Source organism: Meles meles, chromosome 13, assembly GCF_922984935.1.
Source record: "Meles meles chromosome 13, mMelMel3.1 paternal haplotype, whole genome shotgun sequence".
Lineage (NCBI taxonomy): Eukaryota > Metazoa > Chordata > Mammalia > Carnivora > Mustelidae > Meles > Meles meles.
This window is the reverse complement of record NC_060078.1, coordinates 62,207,482-62,231,529: the sequence shown is the minus strand read 5'-3', so window position 1 is coordinate 62,231,529 and position 24,048 is coordinate 62,207,482. Positions and strand designations below refer to the sequence as shown.

The 24,048-nt window shown below is 51.2% G+C and overlaps 1 protein-coding gene across 2 annotated transcripts in view; it reads right to left on the bottom strand.

Moving 5' to 3' along the window:
• The window catches only part of NEURL1 (neuralized E3 ubiquitin protein ligase 1), an 81,325-nt gene that overhangs the window by 31,393 nt on the left and 25,884 nt on the right, over window positions 1-24,048 (bottom strand). Inside the window, exon 1 of one of the 2 annotated variants that reach the window (XM_046027615.1) lies at window positions 3,994-4,261. The exons of the other annotated variant lie outside the window; for it this stretch is intronic. Within the exon in view, the coding sequence (XP_045883571.1) occupies window positions 3,994-4,027 (34 nt within the window). The 5' untranslated portion in view covers window positions 4,028-4,261. Of the gene's footprint in view, window positions 1-3,993; window positions 4,262-24,048 lie in introns of those variants that run through there. 2 annotated transcript variants of the gene reach the window in all.

The following is a 24,048-nucleotide window of genomic DNA, read 5'->3' as shown; positions in this document are numbered from 1 at the left end:
AGAGTGTGGCTGATGGTGGACACGAGACCCATCAGGGCTGGAGGAGGCAGAGACACTTGGGGTCCCTCAAGGAGGCCAGGTGTGCGTGTGTGTACACACAAACATACAGAGGCCAGGAGGAGCCTCCAGGGAAACCTTCACAGAAGAACATTCATTTCCAGGGTGCTCACTGCACACTAATGCCCATGACCTTACTTAACCCTTTCTACCATCCTTCAGGGTAAATCTTACCATCCCCGATGTACAGAAGAGGACAATATACAGAGGAAGAAACTGACCCAAAGTCACACAGCCAGGGGATCCGGATTCAAACTCTCCCCAAGAACACCTGCCCCACCATCCCCTTCCTCTCTAGCCTTGCCTGGCGTCACTGCCCAGCTCAGGTATCATGTCCTCCAAAGCTGTCCTTGACAGCTCCATCCCACCTGTCCCCCAGGTCACCTACAGCTCCAGCTGCCACATGATCCAGCCACCCAGGGCCTCTACCTCTCATTCTTCCCTCTTACTCAATGACCAAGGATCCACTGGGTGCCCGCTGGGGGTGGGGGCAGACACAGAGCTGGGTTAAGAGAATAAGACGGATCAAGCTAAGCCACCCCACCTGTGAGCTCACCTTGGCCTAAGCCTCCAGAGCTGCCGCCAGGAGACAGACAGCCCCCTCCGTGTTAATCCCAGGTCCCACAAGTCATGGGATGCCCCTTCCCCTGTTGTCTGTGAAGGAACCCAAGAAGCAGAAGTGGGGATCCAGCTGCAGAAGGGGCAAGCCCTGATTTCCCACCCGAGCCACCAGCGCCATGACCTCAGCCAACCACTTCCCCTTCTGGGCCACAGCATCCCCCTCTGTGAAAGGACACAATTGGGGACCAATTCTCAAGTCTCTACACCCCAGCATCTAGGGTTTGTTGGTCCACAGATGTGCCACACATGTCGGGGAGAATACGTGTGTGCCATCCACACATCAACCCTTCAGCACTGGGCCTGTCCTTGCCGGTGGGGGAGCACTGAAGGAGGTGAAGCAGGAAGGCACAGAGAGAAGAGGGGAGGGGCCGGGGAGGGAAGAAGAGGGAAGGCTGGTCAATATGGTTGCTGCCTCCTTCCATGCTCTCCACTCCCCGGTTCCTGCCCTCAAGACTGGGAGCAGCTCTGGAAATCTGCCCGATGAAAGACATCAAGCGTGTAACTGCTGAAACCATTTTGCAAATGGGAATTAATTTCTCCCATGGGTCTCCTGCCAGGCTGGTCCCAGAGGAGGCTGACTCCTCACCACCAGCCCTAATACACACACACAAACACACACACACACACACACACACACACACACACACACACCCCTCATGCAGAAACACTGACATCTATCTACAGAATAACAAGGACATGTCCCCCGCACAAAGTAAGACAAGTGTGACGGCTCACACACAAATACACAGGCATAGCATGAAATCCCTTAAATAGTAGACAGATACGTACACGTCCCATGCTACACAGCATGTGGTAGCCACAGACAGAGCCCCAAGCACAGGTACACCACCTGTGAACACCGACAGCCAGAACACGTCCACAAACACACAGCTAGAAACCCACCTGCAAACACACACACAGTCTGGGGTCACATTCTGTCACATCCCCATCATCTCTGTCACCCAGCAATTCAAAACCTTCCCTTTGCACCAAACCCAAATCACCAGGGCCCACAGGGAAGATATGATCGAGAACTATGTAAGCATTCTCTGGGAGTCAGGCTGTGGGCGGAGAGCGCCCCTAGGAAGGAGCCATAACCTTGCATCTCCCACTCCCTGCCCCCCCACCGCGCCCCTCAGAAGGAGGCAAAATGAGAGCCACTGAGGCAGCCAAGGCGTGGGTGCAGGCATGAGCAGTGTGAGGACGTGCACGCCGAGGCTCCAGCTAAGGGGCCCTGTGACATGGGCAAGGACGCACATCCCCACATCCTCCAACTCCCCTCTCCTACTCGTCTTGATGGCAGGTTGAGGCTAGGGGCTAGGGCCAGCTTGGAAGGAGGCCCAGCCTCTGGAGGGGAGGGGTCTCGGCTGAGGGCAGGGGAGGGAAGGAGGGCAAAGCAGATGAAGCATTTCATTAGCACTCACCAACGTCCACCCAGCCTGGAGGCCCAGCTCCTAGAGCTCTCAGCCCACCCTAAGTATCCTCCTGTTCCGGGGGGAGAGGGAGGGAGTATGACCCTGGCCTCCGAATGCTTTTCCAAGCCTGTGCTCAGTCCTCCTCATGTTCAGTCCTTGTTCACACCCTCCCAAGTAATCCTCATGACAGTCCTGAGGAGGGCACTCCTGTCAGCCCCAGGAACAGAAGAGAAAACCAAGGAAGACACTTGCTCTCACTAGAACACATGACTATGGACCGTGGAGCAGGGGCTCGTGAAGTGTTGGGTGTTCTCAGGGTCCTCACTCCCCTCGGAAGCCCATGCTCCGGGCCAGCTGGAGACAGTGGGCTGCATCCCGGGCCTGTTCTGAGGGCCTCTCTGTCCTTCCCAGGCCACAGGCTTGACCAAGTCTGTTTCCAGTGGAAAATGCCAGTCTGCACCAGACCCTCTGCCAACAGGCCCTGTTGGGGCCAATGAGCCCTGAGAGGAGCCCCCGCCCTGTGGACACCCAGGGCCAGGCCCAGGTCAGCCCAGTCCGAGTCTCGGGCCAAGGCCCAGGCCACTGGCCGGCTCCGGATTATGTGTCTTCCAGGACCTTCCATCTGTCACTGAGCACTGCAGGCCCAGGACAAAATTTATTTCCTTTTAAGAGAGTCAGTGATGTGCTTTTCCCATGTCTCCTTTCCTCCCTTTTTTCTTTTTTAATTAGAAATTACTCTTGCAAAGTCCAGAGCCTGGAAGGGAAAAGCCACCTGGTCACCAGACCCAGCCACAGCTTCCTGATCGCTCCTGCCACCACCCTCCCTCTTCCCGGGGCCTCTCGCAGGTTCTTTAGTGCCCACCGGGCTCAGCAGATCAGGCCACTCCACCTCGTAACACCCTGTCTGAGGGGGGAGCAGGGGACACAGGGAAGTGTGGCGGGGACTGCCCAAGGTCAGCCCACACTGCTCTGGCCCCAGCTGGTTTGTACAGAAAACTCAGCTCCCGGGGCCCAGCAATGACAAAACAAGTCCCTGGAAAGTCTTTCCCTCCTGGGTCTGGTGCCACATCAGCCACGTTACTCCCAAGACCACAGCACCGGAGCCGGGCGGATGGAGGGGATGGGAGCCCGGGCAAGCAGCAGCTCTGCAAACAGGGAGCTAGTTTGGTGCTCCTCCCTTCCACCCCTTCACCTGCCTGCCGGGTGCCCTGTCTGACCGTGGACGTAAACCCCAGGGGTCAGAAGTTCACTGGCCTCCCCCACAAAGCACGCACTTTGCGAACCGAAGCCAGGCAACGTGGGGGGCTGTCACTTGCATATCTGGATGTTGAGGCATAAGCAGACACAGGTACACACCCACAGACACCTCGAATGCACCCTTGTGAGCACAGACACACACACGCACTCATGCACACACGTGTGTGCCCACACATCTCTCCACGTCTCCATCATGGAACACAGCGCTGACCTCCATGGCCTGCATCCCGGGACCTATAAACAGGTTCCCCCAGCTGTCTAGCTACGGTTTGCGTCAGTCCTGGGAGCAGAGGGTATGGACCCCCAGGACCTCACACCCCATGTGGGGGTTGGTCAGCACCCCGGGGAGGTGAGAGGGACAAGAAGACTTTGTGGGGAGACTTCACCTCCTGACCTCTGCTGACTATCAGGGAAAGCCTGATACCTCTTCCTGCTTTCCCCAGGCTCCCTTACTGGCTCCCACCCCAGGGCCAAACACCCTCCTGTGGTTGAGAGGCACCCCCTCCCGTGGCCCCAGAGCCCAGCAAGGAGGAAAGAGGCAGGGGGATGATCATGCCCTAGCCCGAGGGCCCCAGGGCCCCAGCCTCCCCAGGTGGTCCAGGCTGGGAATGGGAGGACCCCCTGGCATCAGCTGGGGCCTTACCGTGGAGGTTGCTCCGGGTGATCTGTGCCCCCATCGCGGGCAGCGGTCAGCACAGCCACCTTCCTTTGGCCGGCTGGCCTCTTCACCAGGCCACCCTAGCTGCCAGCTCCCCTCCTCCTGCCCCTCCTCCCCCGCGGCCAGCAGCCGGCATGGCAGGGCCGGGCCCGCCCCTCCCGCGTCCCCACCAACTGCTTCCCGCACACGGCCGCCTGCCTGCGAGGCCAGCCACACACACACACACACACAGACACACACGCGCGCGCGCTTGCACTCCCGCACACGCAAGCACACCCCTCTGGCCCTGCTCGCTGCCTCCAGCTCCCACCCACTCCCCGAGCCTCCCCCACCGCCCTGCACTGGTACAGGCAATGGGATCTGTCATGTTTATTTACATAAGGAGGAGGAGACTGGAGGCTTCCTGAAATAGCTGGGCTCCAGAAAGCACTGGAGATGCCCAGCCAGAGCAGACACGAGCGCACACACATGTGCACACACACACACACATGCACACGCACACATATGCTCATTCCCCATCACATACCTCTTCACAGACACCCGCATGCACACAGCCTCACTGTCCGCCCAGACTTCCTGCCACCCGCATGCGATTAGGCGCCTACTACCTGCAGACCTTGGACAAAGACACTGAGGGCACCACGGTGAGCAGAAAACACACTGTCCGATCCTCAGGGGGCTTATACTCCGGCTAGTGGAGCTTACTAACAAACAGCTCACATGGCTTCTGGTTTCTTCCAGGCTCTGTCACAAATGCTTCAGGAGTATTAACCCCTTCAGTCCTCACTGGCTGAATGAAGAGGTCAGTATTATTCTTATTATCAGTAAATACCATTATTATTATTATCTCACAGATGAAGAAAATGAGACAAAAAGAGGTTACCAGCCTACAAAGTGGCAGGGCTGGGAAGCAAACCCAGGAATCCAGGTTTTCACCCGCACCCATCACCCCTTTAACTGTAACATCCACAAGCACACGCCACTATATAGAGACCTCACCACCTGTCTGCGCCACATCACATGGAAACATACGACACGGGCTCTCATAAGCATTCACCGTCATGCACACTTAGGCCCCTACTGCCCACCGGACTTGTGTAAGTCAGGCACTGAGGGCACTCTCATTGGTATTCTGGATGGCAGAGGCTAGTGTTAGGTCCATTTTACAGAAAAGAAAGTTGAGACTCTAAAAGGCTCAGGAGGGCGCCTGGGTGGCTCAGTTGGTTGAGCAACTGCCTTCGGCTCAGGTCATGATCCTGGAGTCCAGGGTTCGAGTCCCACATCGGGCTCCCTGCTCAGCAGGGAGTCTGCTTCTCCCGCTGACCTCTCTACTCTCATGCTCTCTCTCTCTCTCAAATAAATAAATAAAATCTTAAAAAAAAAAAAAATTTAAAAGGCTCAGGAAATTGCCTGAGGTGACCCACCAGGTCAGAGGCAGAGCCAGGACTCAAGCCTGGGTCTACAAGACACTCTCATAGTTCATCACCCTTTTGCAGGCTCTCTACAGAACAGGGGTCTCTCCCAGACCCTGGCCCAGGTCTCAGCCCCTGTCCTCGGGGTCAAGGATCTGGGTTCCCAGGGAAAGATCTGGGTGGGGAGGGAAGGCCTGGGAGCAGAGGTGTGGGGCTGGGGAAAGAGCTAAGGCTAAGGCAGGGTTGCCCCGTATTAGATGGGACTCAGAGGCCTCAGCACTAGGAGGTGCGGTGCTGGGCTCTGAGCCTTCACCTCGACACCCTGCTCTTACCAGCCCTGAGTAGGTCTGGGGGACAGACATCAGGCCTGATTAGCCAGAGGGCGAGGCAGGCCTTGGGTGAAAGGGTCCGCAGGCCCAGCACGCTAATCCTCCTACGAAACCAGAGGCGCAGCTGGGTGTTCTCCCCAGAATAAGTGCTGACCCCCAGCCCACACAAGGCTGCCCCTTCCTCCCAGCACACTGTGCTTGTGGCTATGCAGAGCCCCGTGTGCACGCACCCGCACACTCTAGGGCACACACGCCCAGTTCCTCTGCGGAAGGAAACTAAGTCAGTCTAACAGAGGAAATAACCTGAACTCCTTTCATGGGATAAATAATCATAATGATAGCAAACGTGGACTGACTGCGCCAGGCAGTTCTAAGCACATGACTTACATTAACTTGTTCAATCCTGAGGGCAATCCTCAGGGATAAGATGCGTTTTTTATGCCCATTTTACAGATGAGGAAAACAAAGCAAATAGAGGCTGCTCTGGATTGGCGGCAGCAGAGTCAGCCCCCCTCAGCCTGCCTGCCTCCTAATGCCCCTGTCTGGGCCCTTCCCAACCACCCCCTTTCACACGCCCCCTCCCCAAACTTCCCACTTCCTCAGCACTGGGAACCCCTCTTCCAGGAAGCCTCCCTGAGACCCTGGGTACAGGATGAGTCTCCCTTTTTGGAGCTGGTCTCTCCTCTGAGCCCAAGTTGTGCCTCTCCCAACCCTTCATCCTACTCTGCCCTACCAGACACCGCGAGGCCTAGCTGTGGTCTTCTTGTCTGCCTGTCCTGGGGGCATCTCAACCATTCAACTTGACTGACATTCATGTGTACCTACTGTGCGTCAGGTGCTAAGTTGGGGACGCAAGGGTAATCAAGAGCAGACAGGCCCTGGCTCTCGAGAACTTACAGTCCACAGGGAACCATGTTTATCAAGTAGTCTCCCTAAGGAGTATATCATCATCATCCTAGAAAAGTGTGCTGAAAGAAAGGAGCAGGATTCTCAGGGAGGCTGAGGGCAGGCTTTCCTGAAAAGCAAAGGTGACGGATAAGCAGGTATGTCCATGTACTGTGGAGGCAGCTTTGAAGAGAGAGCTCCGGAGAGTGAGCACAACATGTACAAAGGCCCTGTGGCTGGAGGAAGCCCACAAGTCCAAGAAGCAGGGTTGGTGCATCTAAAGCAGGGACCACAGTAGGAGCCAGGGGAAATTTTCCGGTGGCAAGCCGAGGTGGTCAAAGGACACTCCAGGAGGGCCTTGAAGACCAGGGTGAAGAATCTGGCCCTTTTTCTGAGAGTAGTAGGGAAGCTCTGAGAGGGTTCGGCAGAGAGGCAACAAGACCAGACCTGCATTTCTAAAAGGTCATTCTGCCATCTGGTGTGGAGAATGCACGGAGGAAGAAAAGGTGCTGGGGGAAAAAGCAGCAGGGGGAGCACAGACGGGCCTGGACCTGACTTGCCCTCACTCCCCTCCCACCTAGCATCGGGCCCACACGGAGCAAGTGCTCAGGGAAGAACCCCCAAAACAGAGCTGAGTTCCTATAATTTTTTGGACACAGGACTGGAGGGTCAGTAACAGGCAGGAATGGGGACCGAGTGAAAGGTCAGCAAACCAGAAGTCCCTCGGGTGGACGTGGCCCTCTCTCCGGCCCCTCCCGGTGGACTGGGAGGTGCTTGGGTGGCCCCTAGCCTTCACAGCACCACTGTCTGAAGGGCCTTCCCGCCAGACCTGGTCCCTGTTCCCTGCAGTCCACTTCCCCAATTTAAATAGGAAGTGGCAGTGTCCTGGGTCTGAGGGTCCCCCGACCGCCACCCAAGAGCGGCAGCCAGGCCTCCACAGACGAAGCAGCAGCCAGCACTGTGCCCTTCTCTGCCTCATTCACTGGGACATCACATAAAATTTCATTTGGCCAAACGATGCTGTTTCTGCATGGGTGAAAGAAGCCCGGACCTACGCCATTCATTCACTCATGGAGCATTCGTAGAGCGCCCACCACGGACCCACTGGTGAGCAAGACCCAGCTGACTCCCTTTAGAAGCCGAGCGGAAGCCAGGCTGGGATCAAGGAAAGGAGATCCTCTGGCTCTGACTGAATTATTTCAGTGTTCTGTTCTCTGGCCAGAAAGGACGCGAAAGGGGATGTGAAGGGATGGAGAAGCTATAAGCAATTCTACACATGGTGAGTATCTCACACACATAATTCAACTGACACCCCCCCCACACACACACACACACAGCATCCCTGTGAGATCAGAGCCAGGCCCATCTTGCAGGCTGTAAAGCTGAGTTCAGAGAGGATACATGGGAGGCAAGACACACTGGGGCTCAAACCCAGACCCGCCTGCATCAAAACTCCTGCTCCACCCAGAAAAGGTCAAAGAGCAGGCAATCCCCTTACCTAAGAAAGAGAAGAAAAGAGAATAATGGACCTTGTCCTTAAGAAATTCTACTGGGAGGGAGAGCCTAGGAGATTTCCAAAGGACAGAGGGTGGCATCCTAGTGTGGAACTTCAAGGAAGGTGGGGAGACTGTGGACTGGCATAAGACTGGACTTCTTGTCTGCTAGCAGGAGAGACCATCCTGGAAATCTTGCAGAAAATAGACCCTCCATGGCCTGCATGGGGCCTGCAGTGCTTCAGAGCCCACAGGCAGAAGGCAGGGTTGGATGCACCCTGGGGGAGCAATTTGGTGTGTCAGAAACCCTGCCAATCTTCAGGAAGAAGCCCCTCCCTTTCTGCTGGCCCCTGCTGCATCCATCTCTGGCTGCAGGGAACCTCCACCCCCTCGGCTCTCAGAACCCACTCCACTCCCGAGACCCTCCTCTCCCTGTCATCTCCCTGTCTTCTGATTCCTTTCAGCCTATTCCTCTTCCCTCTTGGATGCCATCTTGGTCTCCATGGTGGGCTGGCTACCCAGTCCACCTCTCTCCTCACCAAGTCCCTCCTCGTTCATGTCGCCAGGTGAACCTGCCCTCTCAGAACTTAAAGTCGAGGGCACACCTAGCAAATGTGGAACCAAACACAGAACAAATTCACAACAGAAATCATCACAATCAAAGACTCCGAGATCCCTAAAGGGAAGGAGCCTCAAGAAAGCTCTGGATCCAGTCACTGCCTTCATGAAGGCCAAGAAGTAATGTGCCCATTTTACAGATGTAGCAAATGAGGCCTCATAAGTTGTCGACTTTCCAACTGTCACACAGTGGGTATAGAATAAGGAGGACTTAAACTCAGGTTTAATGTCTTCTGTTACTTAACATGGCATACGTATGGGTCAGAGCATCCAAAGGCATGGAAGACAAGACTGGGCAAGGAGAGGGGTAACTTCTCTTTATGAGATGGGGGCACAGGGGACTCAGGTCTGGAGAGGACCATAAAGAGAGGTCAGAAAGGGGAGGTGGCCCTGCTGGGGAGGAACAGGGAGGCAGTTCCTGGTTGCTATAGTATCTTTGTCGTCAAGAACAAGGGATAATTTGATTGAGCTGATGAGTCACCTGGCATTTGAGGCATAAGGCCAACCTCCCAGAGCCATCCTCCTGACCCTATTAGAAGAGGCCTGGTGCAGGAGAACGGGAAGCAGGGAGCCCCACCCTAAAGCTTCCTCCCTTGCCCAGAATCAGGACGAGAGTGCGAGACAGGCAATGTGCATGGAGATGAGGATAGAAACACACGGGGACAGAGAAAGCATGAGCCGTGTGCTGTAGAGAAACCAGAGCCAGGGAGTCTACAGGACGTCCTCTGGGGCTGGGACAGGTGCCCCAGCAGTGACAGCTGCCAGCCGCCTGGGATGATGGGAACACAACAGGTGCAGAGGCGGGGGCGGAAACTGAAAGGGAATCTGAGAAAACAAGCCTGGAGTTGGCTGCCCCTCCCAGACCCTGGGCCCCGCGCCAAGCAACCCTTTCTCAGACCCCCCCAAGACACAAACACACCTACGCCTGCTTCCCAGGGCCAGCCTGGCCAGCCTGACCAGCCTGGACCAGACAGAGGGGTCACCGTCCATGCCAGGCAGAAAGGACGGAACAAGGAAGAAACCAGGCTTCAAATCCCAGGACAGAGTGTGCCAGATGGAGCCCACACCCTCAGAGCCCCTACCCGGAAGCAAACATTTGCCTATGATAAAACTTATGTCACTGGCCAGGGAGGGTGGAAGGATGCCCTCCCCGCCTTGGGAGGGCCACTGGGAGCTGAGAACGGCAGGCTCTACCACCACATGACTGGGCAAGCTACTGAGCTTCTCCCAGACCCCGTGCTTGGATCAACCAGTAATAGTAACGACTGCTGTCAATGTTGTTGTTCAGAGACCCTGAGAGCTCAGGAGTCCAGGTAGTACCTAGAGGGGCCAAGGGTGCTGCCCAGCCTCAGCAAGGAGAGACATAGGATGCAGAATATGGGGACAGCTCTAAGTATAAATGTCACACCAAGGAAAAGAAAAGGAGGACTGCCTTCAGAGACAGCCCCATCTCCCCCGTCAGGTTAACATTACTTGCTCGGCTTCGCTCCCTGGCACCTGGCACCCGCACCCGGCACCGGCGGGGGCTGTACGCGCCTGACTGCACGCATGCCCGAAATGCAAATGCCATCTCGGGGTGCTGAGTACCAGCAGGTTCTTCTAAGGAAGCCGATTCAACATTGTCCTTTAGGCAGGTGCTTTGTATCTGTTCCAGGGCAGAACGAATTTTAAACTTGAAGCTGGTCCTTGTCCCGGGGATCACCAGTGATAAATGGCCAGGGCCTGAATTCATAAGGTGCTCCCTCAATTACAGCTTTGCTGAGGAGGGTGAGGAAGTGCAGACAAGGAGGCATTTGGGGGGAGGTAAGGCAGAGAGATGAGGCCCAGAGTGACGCAGGAGACAGCCCACATGTGCTGGAGCAAGACACGAGCCTCACCCCTCTGAGATGCTGCGTATCCGTACCCGACTGATCCTGCCAGGCCTGTCCGGATTACGAGAAAAGCCGGCAGCTGAGAGCAGGAGGTTAAATCCTTTCTCTGCAGGCAGAGACCACCCTCCCCCACACCCTCACCAACGCACACACACACACACACACACACACACACAGACACACCCCTTTAGACCCCAGGACTCAGGCAGAGCTCATGGTGCCCACCCCTTCTGGAACCCAGCTCCCCAGCCATTTGAAGCCACCCCCAGTCTGGGAGTCCCTACCCCCCTGCCTCTAAGGAATCTGCTCTCAGGCTCTCTCCTGCTTCCTGCCCCTCCCAGGTCCAGCTTAAGGAGGAAGGGCTGTGCCCAGGACCAGCTGGCTCAGCCCCCACCCCCACTTCTGTGCCCTGGCTCTGCCCCCTGCCCACTGCAGACCACCCACTCCAACAGCCGGGTTCCGACTTTGGACACTAGCAGGTAGGTGGGTATGACAGTTGGGACCCCCAGGGGCCAGGCCCCGGAGCTGGGGTGCTCCCAGCAGGGCCACCGCAACTAGTTCCCACTGAGCTGACATCAGTAAGCACTACTCGATGTGGCCACTTAAGCATGTGCGTCTACACTGGGCAGCTTCACAGGTGGTGGTGGAGAGCAGGCTCCAGAGCCAGGCTGCCTGGGTTCAGATCCTGGTTCTAACACCTACGAGGTATCTATCCCCTCTTCTGAAAAGGGGGTTGATGATAATGGTGCCTGCCTCAGAGGGCTCTGGGGGGCAGGGGGTGAGTTCACACACAGGGTGCTCAGAACAGTGTGGGAGGCAGAGGAGCACACACCTGGCAGGTGAGAAATGGGGGGGGGCACAAGTTGGGGCATGGTGGAGTGGCATCTGCCCGCAGGTCAGCTGGCCTCCAGGGCCTGCCCTCATAAGCACTGTGGGGTGCTCCTCCTGGGATGGGGGGCAGTGCCTCCCAGCTGACCAATAGTAACAGGCACAGCCTCAGTGAGGACGGGGCTGGTGACCACACGGGGCCCAGGCCAGATCAGGGTGCAGGAGTGAGGTTAGTATCTAGGAAGCCATTCAGCAGAGTGGAGAGAATGAGCGGAGTCCCACCACCCACGATGATCGCCAACACGGCTCCCCTGAAAAGACTTCACTCCTTCCGCAGGGGGCCCAGCACCTCCTCCTCCTATAAAAATCAGGCAGGAATTAAGACAAGCAAGTACCCAAGTCAATTAAGAAAATCATATCTGCTGCCAGCATCTTGAAACACCTGCTCTGGGCAGGCAATGGAAAGCACTGGAACTCAGTGGCCTAGATGGGGGAATGGAAGCTCGGACAGGCTGGCCACCATGTCCCAGTCACACAGCTAATACGCAGCGAGGTTGGAATCTGTCTGTACGACCCCCAGACACAGGGCCCCAAGCCCTGGCCTCTCCACCACGGGGCCTCTTGGAATAATGACCCAGCTCGTCACTTCCACCAAAACAGTACTGGATTTGCAAAAACATTCGGTCCCATCGGGCAGAAACTCATCCCTTTTGAGAGAAGGGAAAACAGATTCAAGGAGAAGGAAATGACCTGCCAAAGCCAGAAAGAGCCAGAGCCAGCCCAGAACCTCGATCTCAGATAGGAGCCTGGGCTCCGGGGCTTTGTCTATGACACAGTGCTGTCCTGAGGAAAGCCCCCTACAATGAAATAAACATGGTGTCATTCGGAGGGGCCCAGGGCGGACGCAGGCACAAATGTAAGAAATTGCTGATCCCAATGTCAGCTACCTCTGGACTTTAGCAGGTGTCCGCGCTGTACATCTAAGCACTCGCCCCCATCAGGGTCTGGGCCCCCCTCCCACACTGGGGGGCTCTGAATTCTGGGAGCCAGAGCTTTACACCATATACGTGTCCCAAGGGGAAGGGCAGACGAATGCAAGGAGACACCAGGTCTCCCAGGCCCTGAGACACAAATGCTCTGAAAAGACAAAGGGAAAGGCAGGTGCTTTTCAGCAGTAGAGGGGCTCAGCTTGGCTCTGAAACAGGAGCCAAAGCGAGTGACTAAGCTGAGGTCCAGCCACTGAACTAGGCCAGCTCTGTGCCCAGCCCCAGGGGCCCTGCCCCGGAGCACAACAGACATGGGCCACACTAGCCGCACAGTACAGGACGTCACTGCCAGGCCTAGGAAACCTGTGAGTGAAGTCTATTCAGGGCCCCTCGGAGAGGCTGGTGGCTTTCAAGCCTACTATGCCTATGAAGGAATTCTGGTCCCCAAGACTGCACCTGCAGCCCTAGGCCCAGATGGAGTCCCCAATCCCAGCCTCAGACAGCCTCACATCGCAGCCTCAGGAAGCCCCACAAACAGGGGCTCTTAGTCCCTAAAGGCCTGGGGACCATGAGAATGTGGCTGGCTCGGGGCTGGCAGCCCTTCCCTCTGGAGCCAGAGCTCAGGCATAGCTGGACCAAAGGCAACTGCGGGGACTGTGGTTTTCCTGCCTAAAGAACAGCCCAAGAAGGGCAGAAATGACCACAGGGTGAAGACAATGACAGAAAACCCATCTTCCGCCCTGCAGCTGCCCCGTCTCCCAATTTGCACTGCCATCTTTTGCTCTGCCTTCTTTTCCTCTTTTTCTAGTAAGGAATCTCAGACTCCTCTCCCAAGATGCCACAGGCTTCAGGGGCTACTTTCTCCCTCCCTCCCTCCAGTTGCTGGAGCCCAGGGTCAGGCAGGCCATGAGAGACCCCAGGAATGCACAAGGTCACCTCTCCAGCAAGTTTAGAGGAAAAAGCCCTCCCTGGGAGTCAGGGCTCCTGGGTTCCAGGCTGGTCCTGTGGTCTGTGGGAAAACTTCATAAGGCTTGGGAAGATCTGTAGAGGCCTGCTTGGGTTCGGGGAGACTCGGGGAGGGTCACCCCTTTTAGAGTCTGTAGAGGTTCCTCCCTCCTGGCGGGGGTAAGGTCTCCAGAAGGTGGATTAATGCAGATCCTGGGTTGGGCCCCACTGCCAGGCAGATGGGAGCAGGGGTCTCTCCCTCCCCATTGGCACTCCTCCCTTCTCTCAAACAATGCCCTGCCCCTCACACCTTCTATCCTGCCTAGCCACTGCTCCTGCCCAGAGGGGAGCTCCTTGTCCTCAGGGCCAGTGAAGGGAGGTGATTACATTAGCCTCTGTTGGGGGACCTATTTCTACTAGTCCTGATGTCCCCTCCACATTTTACCATATGACTTTGGGTAAATCAATCCCCTCTCCGAGCCACAGTTTTCCCATCTGTAAAAGGGACGCATTGGACACATGCATCTTTAGCTCTGAACCAGGATTTTCCTGAATCAGAGCTATGGGGCGGGGGGACCATTTGGCAAAAGGCAATTAAGAATTCCTCCCTCTCTGCCACTTTCCCCCAAGGTCTGGTGGACAGCCGAGGATGGGCGAGGATGCTCTCAGCTGGGTGTCGCTGTTTCTTCGTCCTCTTCCTGACCCCACCCGGCATGGGTACATCCCCCAGGTTTTGTGGCCTAGTTTCCCCCTCGAGTTCTACTAGCCAGGCCGGAAGTCTGGTGTCAGCCTGGACTCCCCTGTTTGAGCAGTCACTGTGTCCCTCTATAATCTGTCCTCTGGCTACTCCCGAAGTTCAGGCCGCCAGCATCAACCCGATCTGGACAATTCTTCCTACAGCCTTTGGCCACCCATTCCTCTTCCTCAGGGCTGCCAAGCTGACCTTTCTGCCTGACTAATCTAGCTGGGTCACTGTCCGGCTGAGAGCCCACAGTAGATAAACTTGACCCTCCTTTAGGAACATTCAAGATCTGCGAGCTTGCCCCAGTACATGCGTCTGGCCTCACCCCCTGTGCCATCCCCCCAGACCAAGTACCTACACCCCATGCACAGGAGCCACGCAGAGGGGCGCCTGGTGGGCTTAGCTGGTGAAACGTCGGCCTTCAGCTCAGGTCATGATCCCAGGGAGCCTGCTTCCTCTTCTGCCCCTTCCTCCCCCGTTCATGCTCGTTCCCACTCTCGCTCTTGCTCTCTCTCAAATAAATAAATAAAATCTTTAAATAAGAAAAAAAGAACCACATGTCTACTTGAACATGGCGCCATGTGTGCTGCGTGTCACATGGATGTGGCCCTTCGAGCCCTGCTCCTCTCCCTGGAAGGTTCCTCAGAAACTCTGACCTCACCTTCGTCTCTCAGCTCCGAGGGCCCACTCCCCTGAGATCATCCTAACACCCCAGGGCAGACAGGACCTTCGTCCTCCAAGACCCGTCCAGCCCTTTGTGCAGCCCAGCCCTGAAATGATGGAGGAGGGCCCCCTTCCACACTGGGACAACCCAAGGGCGGATGTTTTAGCTCTGGATCCCCAGCACCGACATGGTGGGCATTGGGTAGCACATGAAGTATATCTTATGAAGGAAGAATGAAAAGAAGAAGAGGAAGAGGAGGAGGGAGGAAGAGAGGCCAGGGCTGCTGGTGGGTGGTCTTTATTGGGCCCACGTGCCCCTTATCCAGGCTCCAGAGAGCATCTGTAAGGTCCCCCTCCCAGCCATGATGCCCCAGGTCCCTGCGGACACAGTGGTAGCCGAGGCTGACAGACTGCCTGGCCCCTGACCTCACAACACCCCCGAGGTAGGGTTCCAGGCTCCCTCACTACAACGGGCAGCACCAGCCAGAGCTCAGCTCACTCAGACAGAGTCAGCCCAGAAGCTGAGCAGCCAGCTGTGTCCTGGAACACAAAGGAACCGGAGCCTTATCTGACCATCTTCCCTGGAGGCAGCAGGGGAGAACCAGCAGCCCTCAGCCAGCCAGGCAGGACTGCAGGAGGCGATGCTAGGAGCCCTGTGCTGGGCTGTCTCCTGGCCCTCACTCCCGCTCCTGGAGGCAGGTGGCAGGGGGATGTGCCCCTCCAAGTCATTTGCATAAGCCATCTACAGCAGCACATTCAAACCCACGCTTCCAAGAAGAAAAAAAGCCCACTGCCATTGCCTGTGGCTTCCTGGTCTGCCGTTTTTTCCTTCTCTTTCATTTTTTAATTTTTTAACAGCAGGAAGCCGTGCTTCAGGGAGATCACTCCCCTGTTCCTGGCCGCACATGAGCTAAATTTTCCCTCCAAACTGAGGGAGGAGGATGAGCAACCATCCTTCAGGTGTCAGTGACTTACAGTTTGCAAAGTCTGTGAGCATCCATGAGCTCGCTCCGTCTTCCTGGGGATGGTGGGAGGGGGGCTCCTGCCAGCCCCCATTTTACAGATGGGGAAAGTGAGGCCCAAAGTGGTTGTGATTTGCACAAGCCACATGGAAGTAGTAAGAGACTGTAAAGAGCCCTGTGGCTGCCTCCCCAGCACCCATTCTACTCCAAATTGACGGTGGCTCTCCACCCCAGGTGCTCACCGGCATCGCCTCAGGAAGTTATTAAATGCCCAGTTCCCACGCCAGACCAAGTAACACAGAAACTGTGAAGACAGGCCCAGGCATGGGTGTTTCTGAAAGTTCTGTGGGTGTTCCTAATGTGCAGCCAGGATGGCAATCCACTGGTAAAAGCCAATCACCATCGTATAAACCATGGTGCCACTCCGTTTGCCAGGGATTGGGTCAAGAATGCCACGAGACCCACTCTGGGCCAATGACGCTTAGTGGAAAACCTGCCAAACCCCTCTTGCTCCTCATAAAAAAGCCTAAGAGACAGGTTGTTCTTCTTCCTCTAAATATTGTTCTGTCTAGTTGTGATTCCTGGGATGGCCATGGTCATGTCACTACCAGTCCAGAAGGAAGCCAACCCATGGATGGCAGAGCAGAGACGGCACGTACCTACCTCATCCTTGACTACATCCTTGACGGAAATCCACCCACCCCTGGACTTCCTGTGATCTGAGATGGTATGGCTCCTCATTTTTTTAAGCCATTTTTTAAGTTGTCGCTACTTGCAACAACAGCCCTAAGACACAACACTCAGCTTCCTCATCCCCCACCCCACTCATCCCTTCTTAGATCTTCCACCATAGGAAGCACTGCTGACTGAGGGTCGCAGCTCTGGAACTCTCCCCACTTCTTCCCTATTTTTCCTCACACAGGTATTTCCTTCGGTAATTTTTAAAAATAACTTTGGCATGTTTAATCTTCTCCTGATGTCTGCTTAACTGTTCAATACATGGCCCGCCTAACACTTGACCTTGACCACTTCACGCCTGGGCCACCACGAAAGCCTCCTAAGTGGCCCACTTTTGAGTCCCCCCACCCAACCCCATCCACAATCCTTCCTATACAAACCTGCTACTTCCCTACTCAAGAACCTTCACTTGTTTCTTATTTCTTACACCATCAAGTGTAATTTCCCCAGCCTTTCTTTACAGGCACTGCTGACTTTGACCTGCCCCACAGGCCAGCCCTGGCAAAGGACTGAAATTCATCCCTGTTATTTCACTTACATCCCTGGAGAACTTCCCCATGGGGGACAATACTGGCTATCTGCAGGGCAGAAATGACTGGCATGGCTCACGACCAATAAACACCGAAGCTGCCCTAAATCTGATTACTAACGCCACCCATTTCCACAGATGCTTCTCAATGTCAAAGCTTCCCTCGGTCTCCCCTTCCTTTACTCCTCAATGGACTATATACCAAGAGAAATACATTTCACATACAGACAACCCTCCATCAACAAGAAGTGAATTCTCTCAAAGACTGTCATAATAATGAAAATTATTAGTGTTCATGCAACAACACGAAGAGGAGGGTGATGGAGGTGAAGATAATTATAAAGACGGAGGGGACAGCAGTACTGATGACGCCAAGTATGAAGAGTGCAAAAGCAGGAATAAATACCGTAACAGTATGATCTCAATGGCATAAATATATATGCAGAAGAACTGACTTCCCCTTGACCCACTGCCACATTAACCAAAGTCCTTTAGAAACTGCATTTGGTTGTTAGTTACAAAAACCAGAAATAATATGGATTTTTTAAACACTGAAGGTGTTTTCTCTCACATAGAAGAAGTCTGTAAGAACATAGTCCAAGGCTAGTACGTCAGTTCAGTAGTCATCAGGGACCTAGGCTTCTTTTATCTTTCTACCTCACCATTCCACATGACACTTTAAGTATGCTTCGTGATCCAGGATACCTGCTGACGCTCCAGCCACCTTGTCCACATTCCAAGCAAGAAGCAGGAGCAGCATGGGAAACCAAAATCAAAGGACCTACACCAGCCACCTGCCCCTCTTTAAAGGAAATTCGCTTGAAGTCTGCCTAAAAATTCAAATTTACACTCATTGATCAGAATGGAGTCACATGACTACCCCATGCTTCAAGGGAAGCTGAGATATGTAGTCTTTTCGTTGGACACACTGTCATCTCAAATAAAAACAAGGTCCTTGGCCATTACGATGAGCTCCATTCCCTCTGGAAAACATGAGGGACGCCCATAGCACAAAGACTCTTCAGAACTGGTGGGGGGTCTTTCCTGGTGTCCCTACATATCCTTCTGTTTCCCCCAGCTAAACTATATGCTCAATATGAGCTACTGTGTTGTCCCTGAACTTAGTTGTGACAGGTTGGTATGCCAGGAAACTATGTAATATATTCAAATATCATATAAAACGTATCAAAAGTCTCTTTAAAGAGAATGAGAAGACAAGTCACAGACTGGGAGAAAATGACTGCAAAGTATATATTTAATTGAGAATCCAAAATATATAGAGAAGTCTCAAAACACAAAAATAAAGAACAACCCAATAAGAAGTAATGGTCCAACAAGAAAGAAGGGACACCTGCTTTTTTGTAATAATTTGGAAGAACCTTGATAGCATTATGCTAAGTGAAATAAGTCAGACAGAAAAAAAACCCACACAGTACTGTATGATATTACTTATATGTAAACAGTCAAACTGAAAGAAACAGAGAGTAGAGTGGTGATTACCAGGGGATGGGAGGTGGGGGAAATCAGGAGCTATTGGTCAAAGAATACAAGCTTCCATTTGTAAGATTAACAAGTTTGGGGATCTAATGCACAGCATGGTGCTTATAGATAATAATACTGTGTTATATACCTGAATGTAGCTAAGAGAGTACATAGTAAACATCCTCATCACAAAAAAGAAAAGGTAACTATGTGATGGGTTGGTGGTGGTAGCAAGTGCTCTAAAATGATTACCAAAATCATGGTACTAAAATGATTACCAGGGTAGTAATCATTTCACAACATATAAATGTATCATACCAACACACTATATACCTTACACCTACAATTTGACAATGTTATATGTCAATTATATTTCAGTAAAACTGGAGGCAATTTTCAGTAGGCTCTTCACCAAAGTAGATACATGGATGGCAAATAGGCACATAGAAAAAATGTTCAAAATCATTCATCTTTAGGGAAATGCCAGTTAAAGCCCCGGTGAGATACCACTACACATCTATTAGAATGGCCAAAATTAAAATGACTGACCATACCAAGTGGTGGTGAGGATGCAGGGAAATTAGAACTCTCGTGCTCTGTTGGTGAAAATATAGATGGTACAACTATTTTTCTTTGTCAGTTTCTTTTATGCTAAAACACACACCTATCATATAATCTGGCCATTCCATTTCTAGGTATTTACCCAAAAGAAAAGGAAATGCATGTCCATACATAGACTTTCTGCAAAAGTTCTCAGCAGCTTATTTGTAATAGCATAAAACTGAAAACAACCCAAATTGTTTGGGTTCACCCAACCTGTGGTGAACAGATAAACAAATTGTAGATACATACATGGAATACCACTAAGCAATAACTAAAAAATGAATTATCAATACACACCACAATACGAACGAATCGTAAGTGAGTGGAAGAAGCCAGGGGGCAAGAGGGTACATGTTCTGTGATTCCATTTATACAGAACTCTTTTTTTTTTTTTTAAGATTTTATTTATTTATTTGACAGACAGAGATCACAAGTAGACAGAGAGGCAGGCAGAGAGAGAGGAGGAAGCAGGCTCCCTGCTGAGCAGAGAGCCTGATGCGGGGCTCGATCCCAGGACCCTGGGATCATGACCCGAGCCGAAGGCAGAGGTTTAACCCACTGAGCCACCCAAGCGCCCCAAGAACTCTTTAAAAAGATAACTTAAGGGGTACCCAGGTGGCTTAGTCATTAAGCATCTGCCTTCAGCTCAGGTCATGATCCCAGGGTCCTGGGATCGAGCTCTCCATCGGGCTCCCTGCTTGGCTGGGAGCCTGCTTCTCTCTCTCCCACTCCCCACTACTTGTGTTCCCTCTCTCACTGTGTCTCTCTCTGTCAAATAAATAAATAAAATCCTTAAAAAAAATAAAGACAACTTATTCTACAGTGACAGAGAGCAGATCAGTGGTTACTTAAGTATCGAGAGGGGACAGGGAGGAGAAAGATAGCTGGTTACAAAAAACACAAGAAAAGTTTTGAGGATGATGGAAACGTTCATTAACCGGATGGTGCTGATGGTCTCAGATACACATGTCCGTCAAAACTCATCAAATGATACATTAGAAATATGGGCAATATTTTGTATGTCAATTATACTTCAAAAAAGCTACTTTTAAAAAATCCATTAAATATGGGTGTGAGAGGAGGGGATGAGGAAAGAAAATTACGGGTTTTTTGGTAAAAACTACCTTGAATCTGTTCCTCAAAAAATGAAGAACAGAATTACCATATGATCCAACAATCCGACTTCTAGGAACACACTCGAAAGAATCGAGAGCCAAGTCTCGAAACAGATATTTGCGCACCTGTGTTCATAGCTGTGTTATATACAACAGCCAAAAGATAGAAACTACATTAAGTGTCCATTGACAGATGAATGGATAGACAAAACGTGACTTATAAAGAGAAAGATGGGGCACCTGGGTGGCTCAGTGGGTTAAAGCCTCTGCCTTCAGCTCAGGTCATGATCCCAGAATCCTGGGATCGAGCCCTGCATCGGGCTCTCTGCTCAGTGGGGAGCCTGCTTCCCCACCTCTCTCTCTGCCTGCCTCTCTGCCTACTTGTGATCTCTGTCAAATAAATAAAATCTTTAAAAAAATAATAAAGAGACAGATATACACGTAAAGGAATATTATTCAACCTTAAATAAGGAAATTCTGTTTCACACTACAGCATGGATGAACCTTGAGGACAATAGTGTTCAGTGAAATAAGCCAGTCATGAAAGGACAAACACCATATAATTCCACTTATATGAGGTACCTAGAGTAGTCAAATGCATAGAGACATGAAATAAAATGGTGGTTGTCAGGGGCTGGAGGCAGGGGAATGAGGAGTTAGTATTTAATAGGTACAGAGTTTCAGTTTGGGAAAATGAAAAAAGTTCTGAAGATGGACGGTGGTAATGGTTACAAAATAATGAGATGTACTCAATGCCAGTATACTGGCATTTACCCCCCAAAAGCGGTCCACAAAACAAAAACATGGTTGAATGCTTTGAAAGGGTGTACTAAAAGCTAGTCTCCCCCAAAATGCTGTCACATTATATGCAGAAAAGACAAGTGCAAAATACTATCCAAAAAAAATTAAGAAAGCAATCCCATTTACAGTGGCATCAAAAAGAACAAAATACTTCAGGATAAGTTTAACCAGGTAGGTGAAAGATCAGTACACTGAAAGCTATAAGACACTGGTGAAAGAAATTAAAGAAGACACAAATAAATGGAAAGATAGCCCATGTTCATGGACTGGAAGAATTAATATTGCTACAATGTACATACTCCCCAAAGCAATCTACGGATTCAAGGAAATTCCTATCAAAATTCCAATGTTATTTTTTGCAGAAAAAGAAACACAATCCTAAATTTCATATGGAACCATAAAAGACCCTGAAAAATCAAAGCAATCTTGAGCAAGAAGAACAAATTATAATAAAGCTCTAGTAATCAAAATACTCTAGTACTAGTATAAAAACAGGCATACAGACCAAAGGAATAGAAAATAGAGGCCACAAATGAATCCAAGCATTTATGTTCAAGCAATCTTTGTCAAGGTATGGAGAAAACTGGATGTCTACATATAGAATTATGAAGTTGGATCACTATACCACACCAGATACAAAAATCAACTCAAAATGGATTAAAGTCCTAAACATAAAACCTGACACTGTAAAAGTGTTGGAAGAAAACATAGGGGGGAAATTTGACATTGGTCTTGACAATGACTTTTTAAATATGATTCCAAAAGCACAGGTAACAAAAAAATAGACAAGTGGGACTACATCAAACTAAAAAGCTTCTGCCCAGCAAAGGAAGTGATCAACAGAGTGAAGAGCCAACCTACAGATGGGAGAAAATAGTTGCAAACCATACATCTGATAAGGGGGTTAACATCCAAAATATATACGAAACTCAAAAAACTCATCAGCAAAAAACCAAAACAAACAAAAAACCCCAAATAACTAGATTTTTTTTAAATGAGCAAAGGACCTGGAGAGTCATTTTTCCAAAGAAGACATGAAAATGGCCAATAAAAATTTGAAAAGGTATTCAGCCTCACTAATCATCAGGGAAATGCAAGTCAAAACCAAAACCAGATATGACCTCACACCTGTCAGATGGCTATTATCAAAAAGACAAGAGATAACAAGTGCCAGCAAGAACATGGGAAAAAGGGAACCATTGAACAATGCTGGTGGGAATATACATCCATTATTTAAAAAAAAAAAAAAGTATGGTAGTTCCTCAAAAAATTAAAAATAGAACTACCACGTGATCCATCAGTCCCACTTCTGAGTTTATATCCAAGGGAAATAAAATCACTATCTTGAAGAGATACCTCCCCTCCCGTATTCACTGTAGCGCTATTCACAATAGCCAAGATATGGAAAGAACCTGAGTGTCCATCTACAGATGACTGGATAAAGAAAATGTGGTTTATATACAAAAGGAACTATTATTCAGCCTTAAAAAGGAAGGAAATTCTGCCATTTGGGAAACATGGATGAACCTAGGGGACATTATGCTAAGTAAAATAAGCCAGACAGAGAAAGACAAGTTCTGCATGATCTTACTTGCATATAAAATCTAAAAAAGTCAGGCACCTGGGTGGCTCATTTGGTTATGTGACTGCCTTCAGCTCAGGTCCTGATCCTGGAATCCTGGAATCGAGTCCCACATTGGGCTCCCAGCTCCATGAGGAGTCTGCTTCTCCCTCTGACCTTCTCCCCTCTCATGCTCTCTCTCATTGTCTCTCTCAAATAAATAAAGAAAATCTTTTGAGAAATAATCTAAAAAAGCAAAATTCATAAAAGCAGAGAGCAGAACTGTAGTTGTCAGGAGCTGAGGGATGGAGGAAATGGAGAGAGATGCTGGCCAAGGGTATGTTACTCACAATAATTTAAGCAATAAACTGTTTTGAAAGCATCTGTTGCTGGTGATGATAGAAGAATTTAAAATGGTGACCAAGGGGTACCTGGATGGTGCAGTCAGTTAAGTGTCTGACTCTTGATCTCAGCTCAGGTCTTGATCTCAGGGTTGTGAGTTTGAGCCTTGCATTGAGCCCCACATTAGGCTCCGCGCTGCGCATGGAGCCTACTTACAAACAAATAAAAAGTAAAATGGTGACCAAAATGATGAGAAGGATGCAGTGTGACATCTCAGAGAGGGGGTCCAAAAACCACATGCATGCTCCAGGAGGCTTTAAGGTCCTCCAGATGAGTCCTGACAGGGTTATCTGATCCCTATGGAGGGAAACCAGACCTACCCAGCCTCCAGAGGCGTGAGAGTTGGAGCCCTGGCACTGATTCCCAGGGGCTCCCAGTAAGGGCAGTGAGTTCAGGATTGGCTTGAATTTCACCCATTGTCATTATGTACTTTTGGACACCTAGCCCCGTCCTGGGCACTGAGGGGAAAAATTAAGAAGGAAAAGGAATTTAACCTTTATTAAGCACCAGGCACAACCACTGGCCATTATATACCAAGAATCTCATTCATCCCTCAATACAGTTCGACGAAGCAGGGAGTTGACTCTCTTGACCACTCTCTCTTTGGGGACAGGGCAGGGATACGGAAGTTCATTTTTTAAAAAGTTTAAAGTATAAAACCACTATTTATTTGATTATTTAAAATAAAATAAAACCATGCCAATTAGTGTAGAGGTCAAACAAAAGCATCCCATTCTCCCACACCACTCCATCCCCAGACTAGTCTCCAAAGGTAGCCACTGGTAACAGTTGGGTGGGCATCCATTCAGCCTTGGTCTGTGTTTGTACAAAGAAAATACAGAAGGGCAATGAACAGATGCACAGATAGTTAGCAAGACATCAAACCAGAGAACAGAGAGTTGTTCCTCTAGACATCTGCATTTCTCACTCCTTCACCTCCTTCTGGTCATTTTCAAATGCCATCAGGCTTTCTCTGGCCAATTTATTTAAAGTGTAAACATCGCCAGACTCCCAACCCGTAATCCCATCCCTGCCACACCCCATGATTTATTTCTCTTCAGAGCATTTATCACCA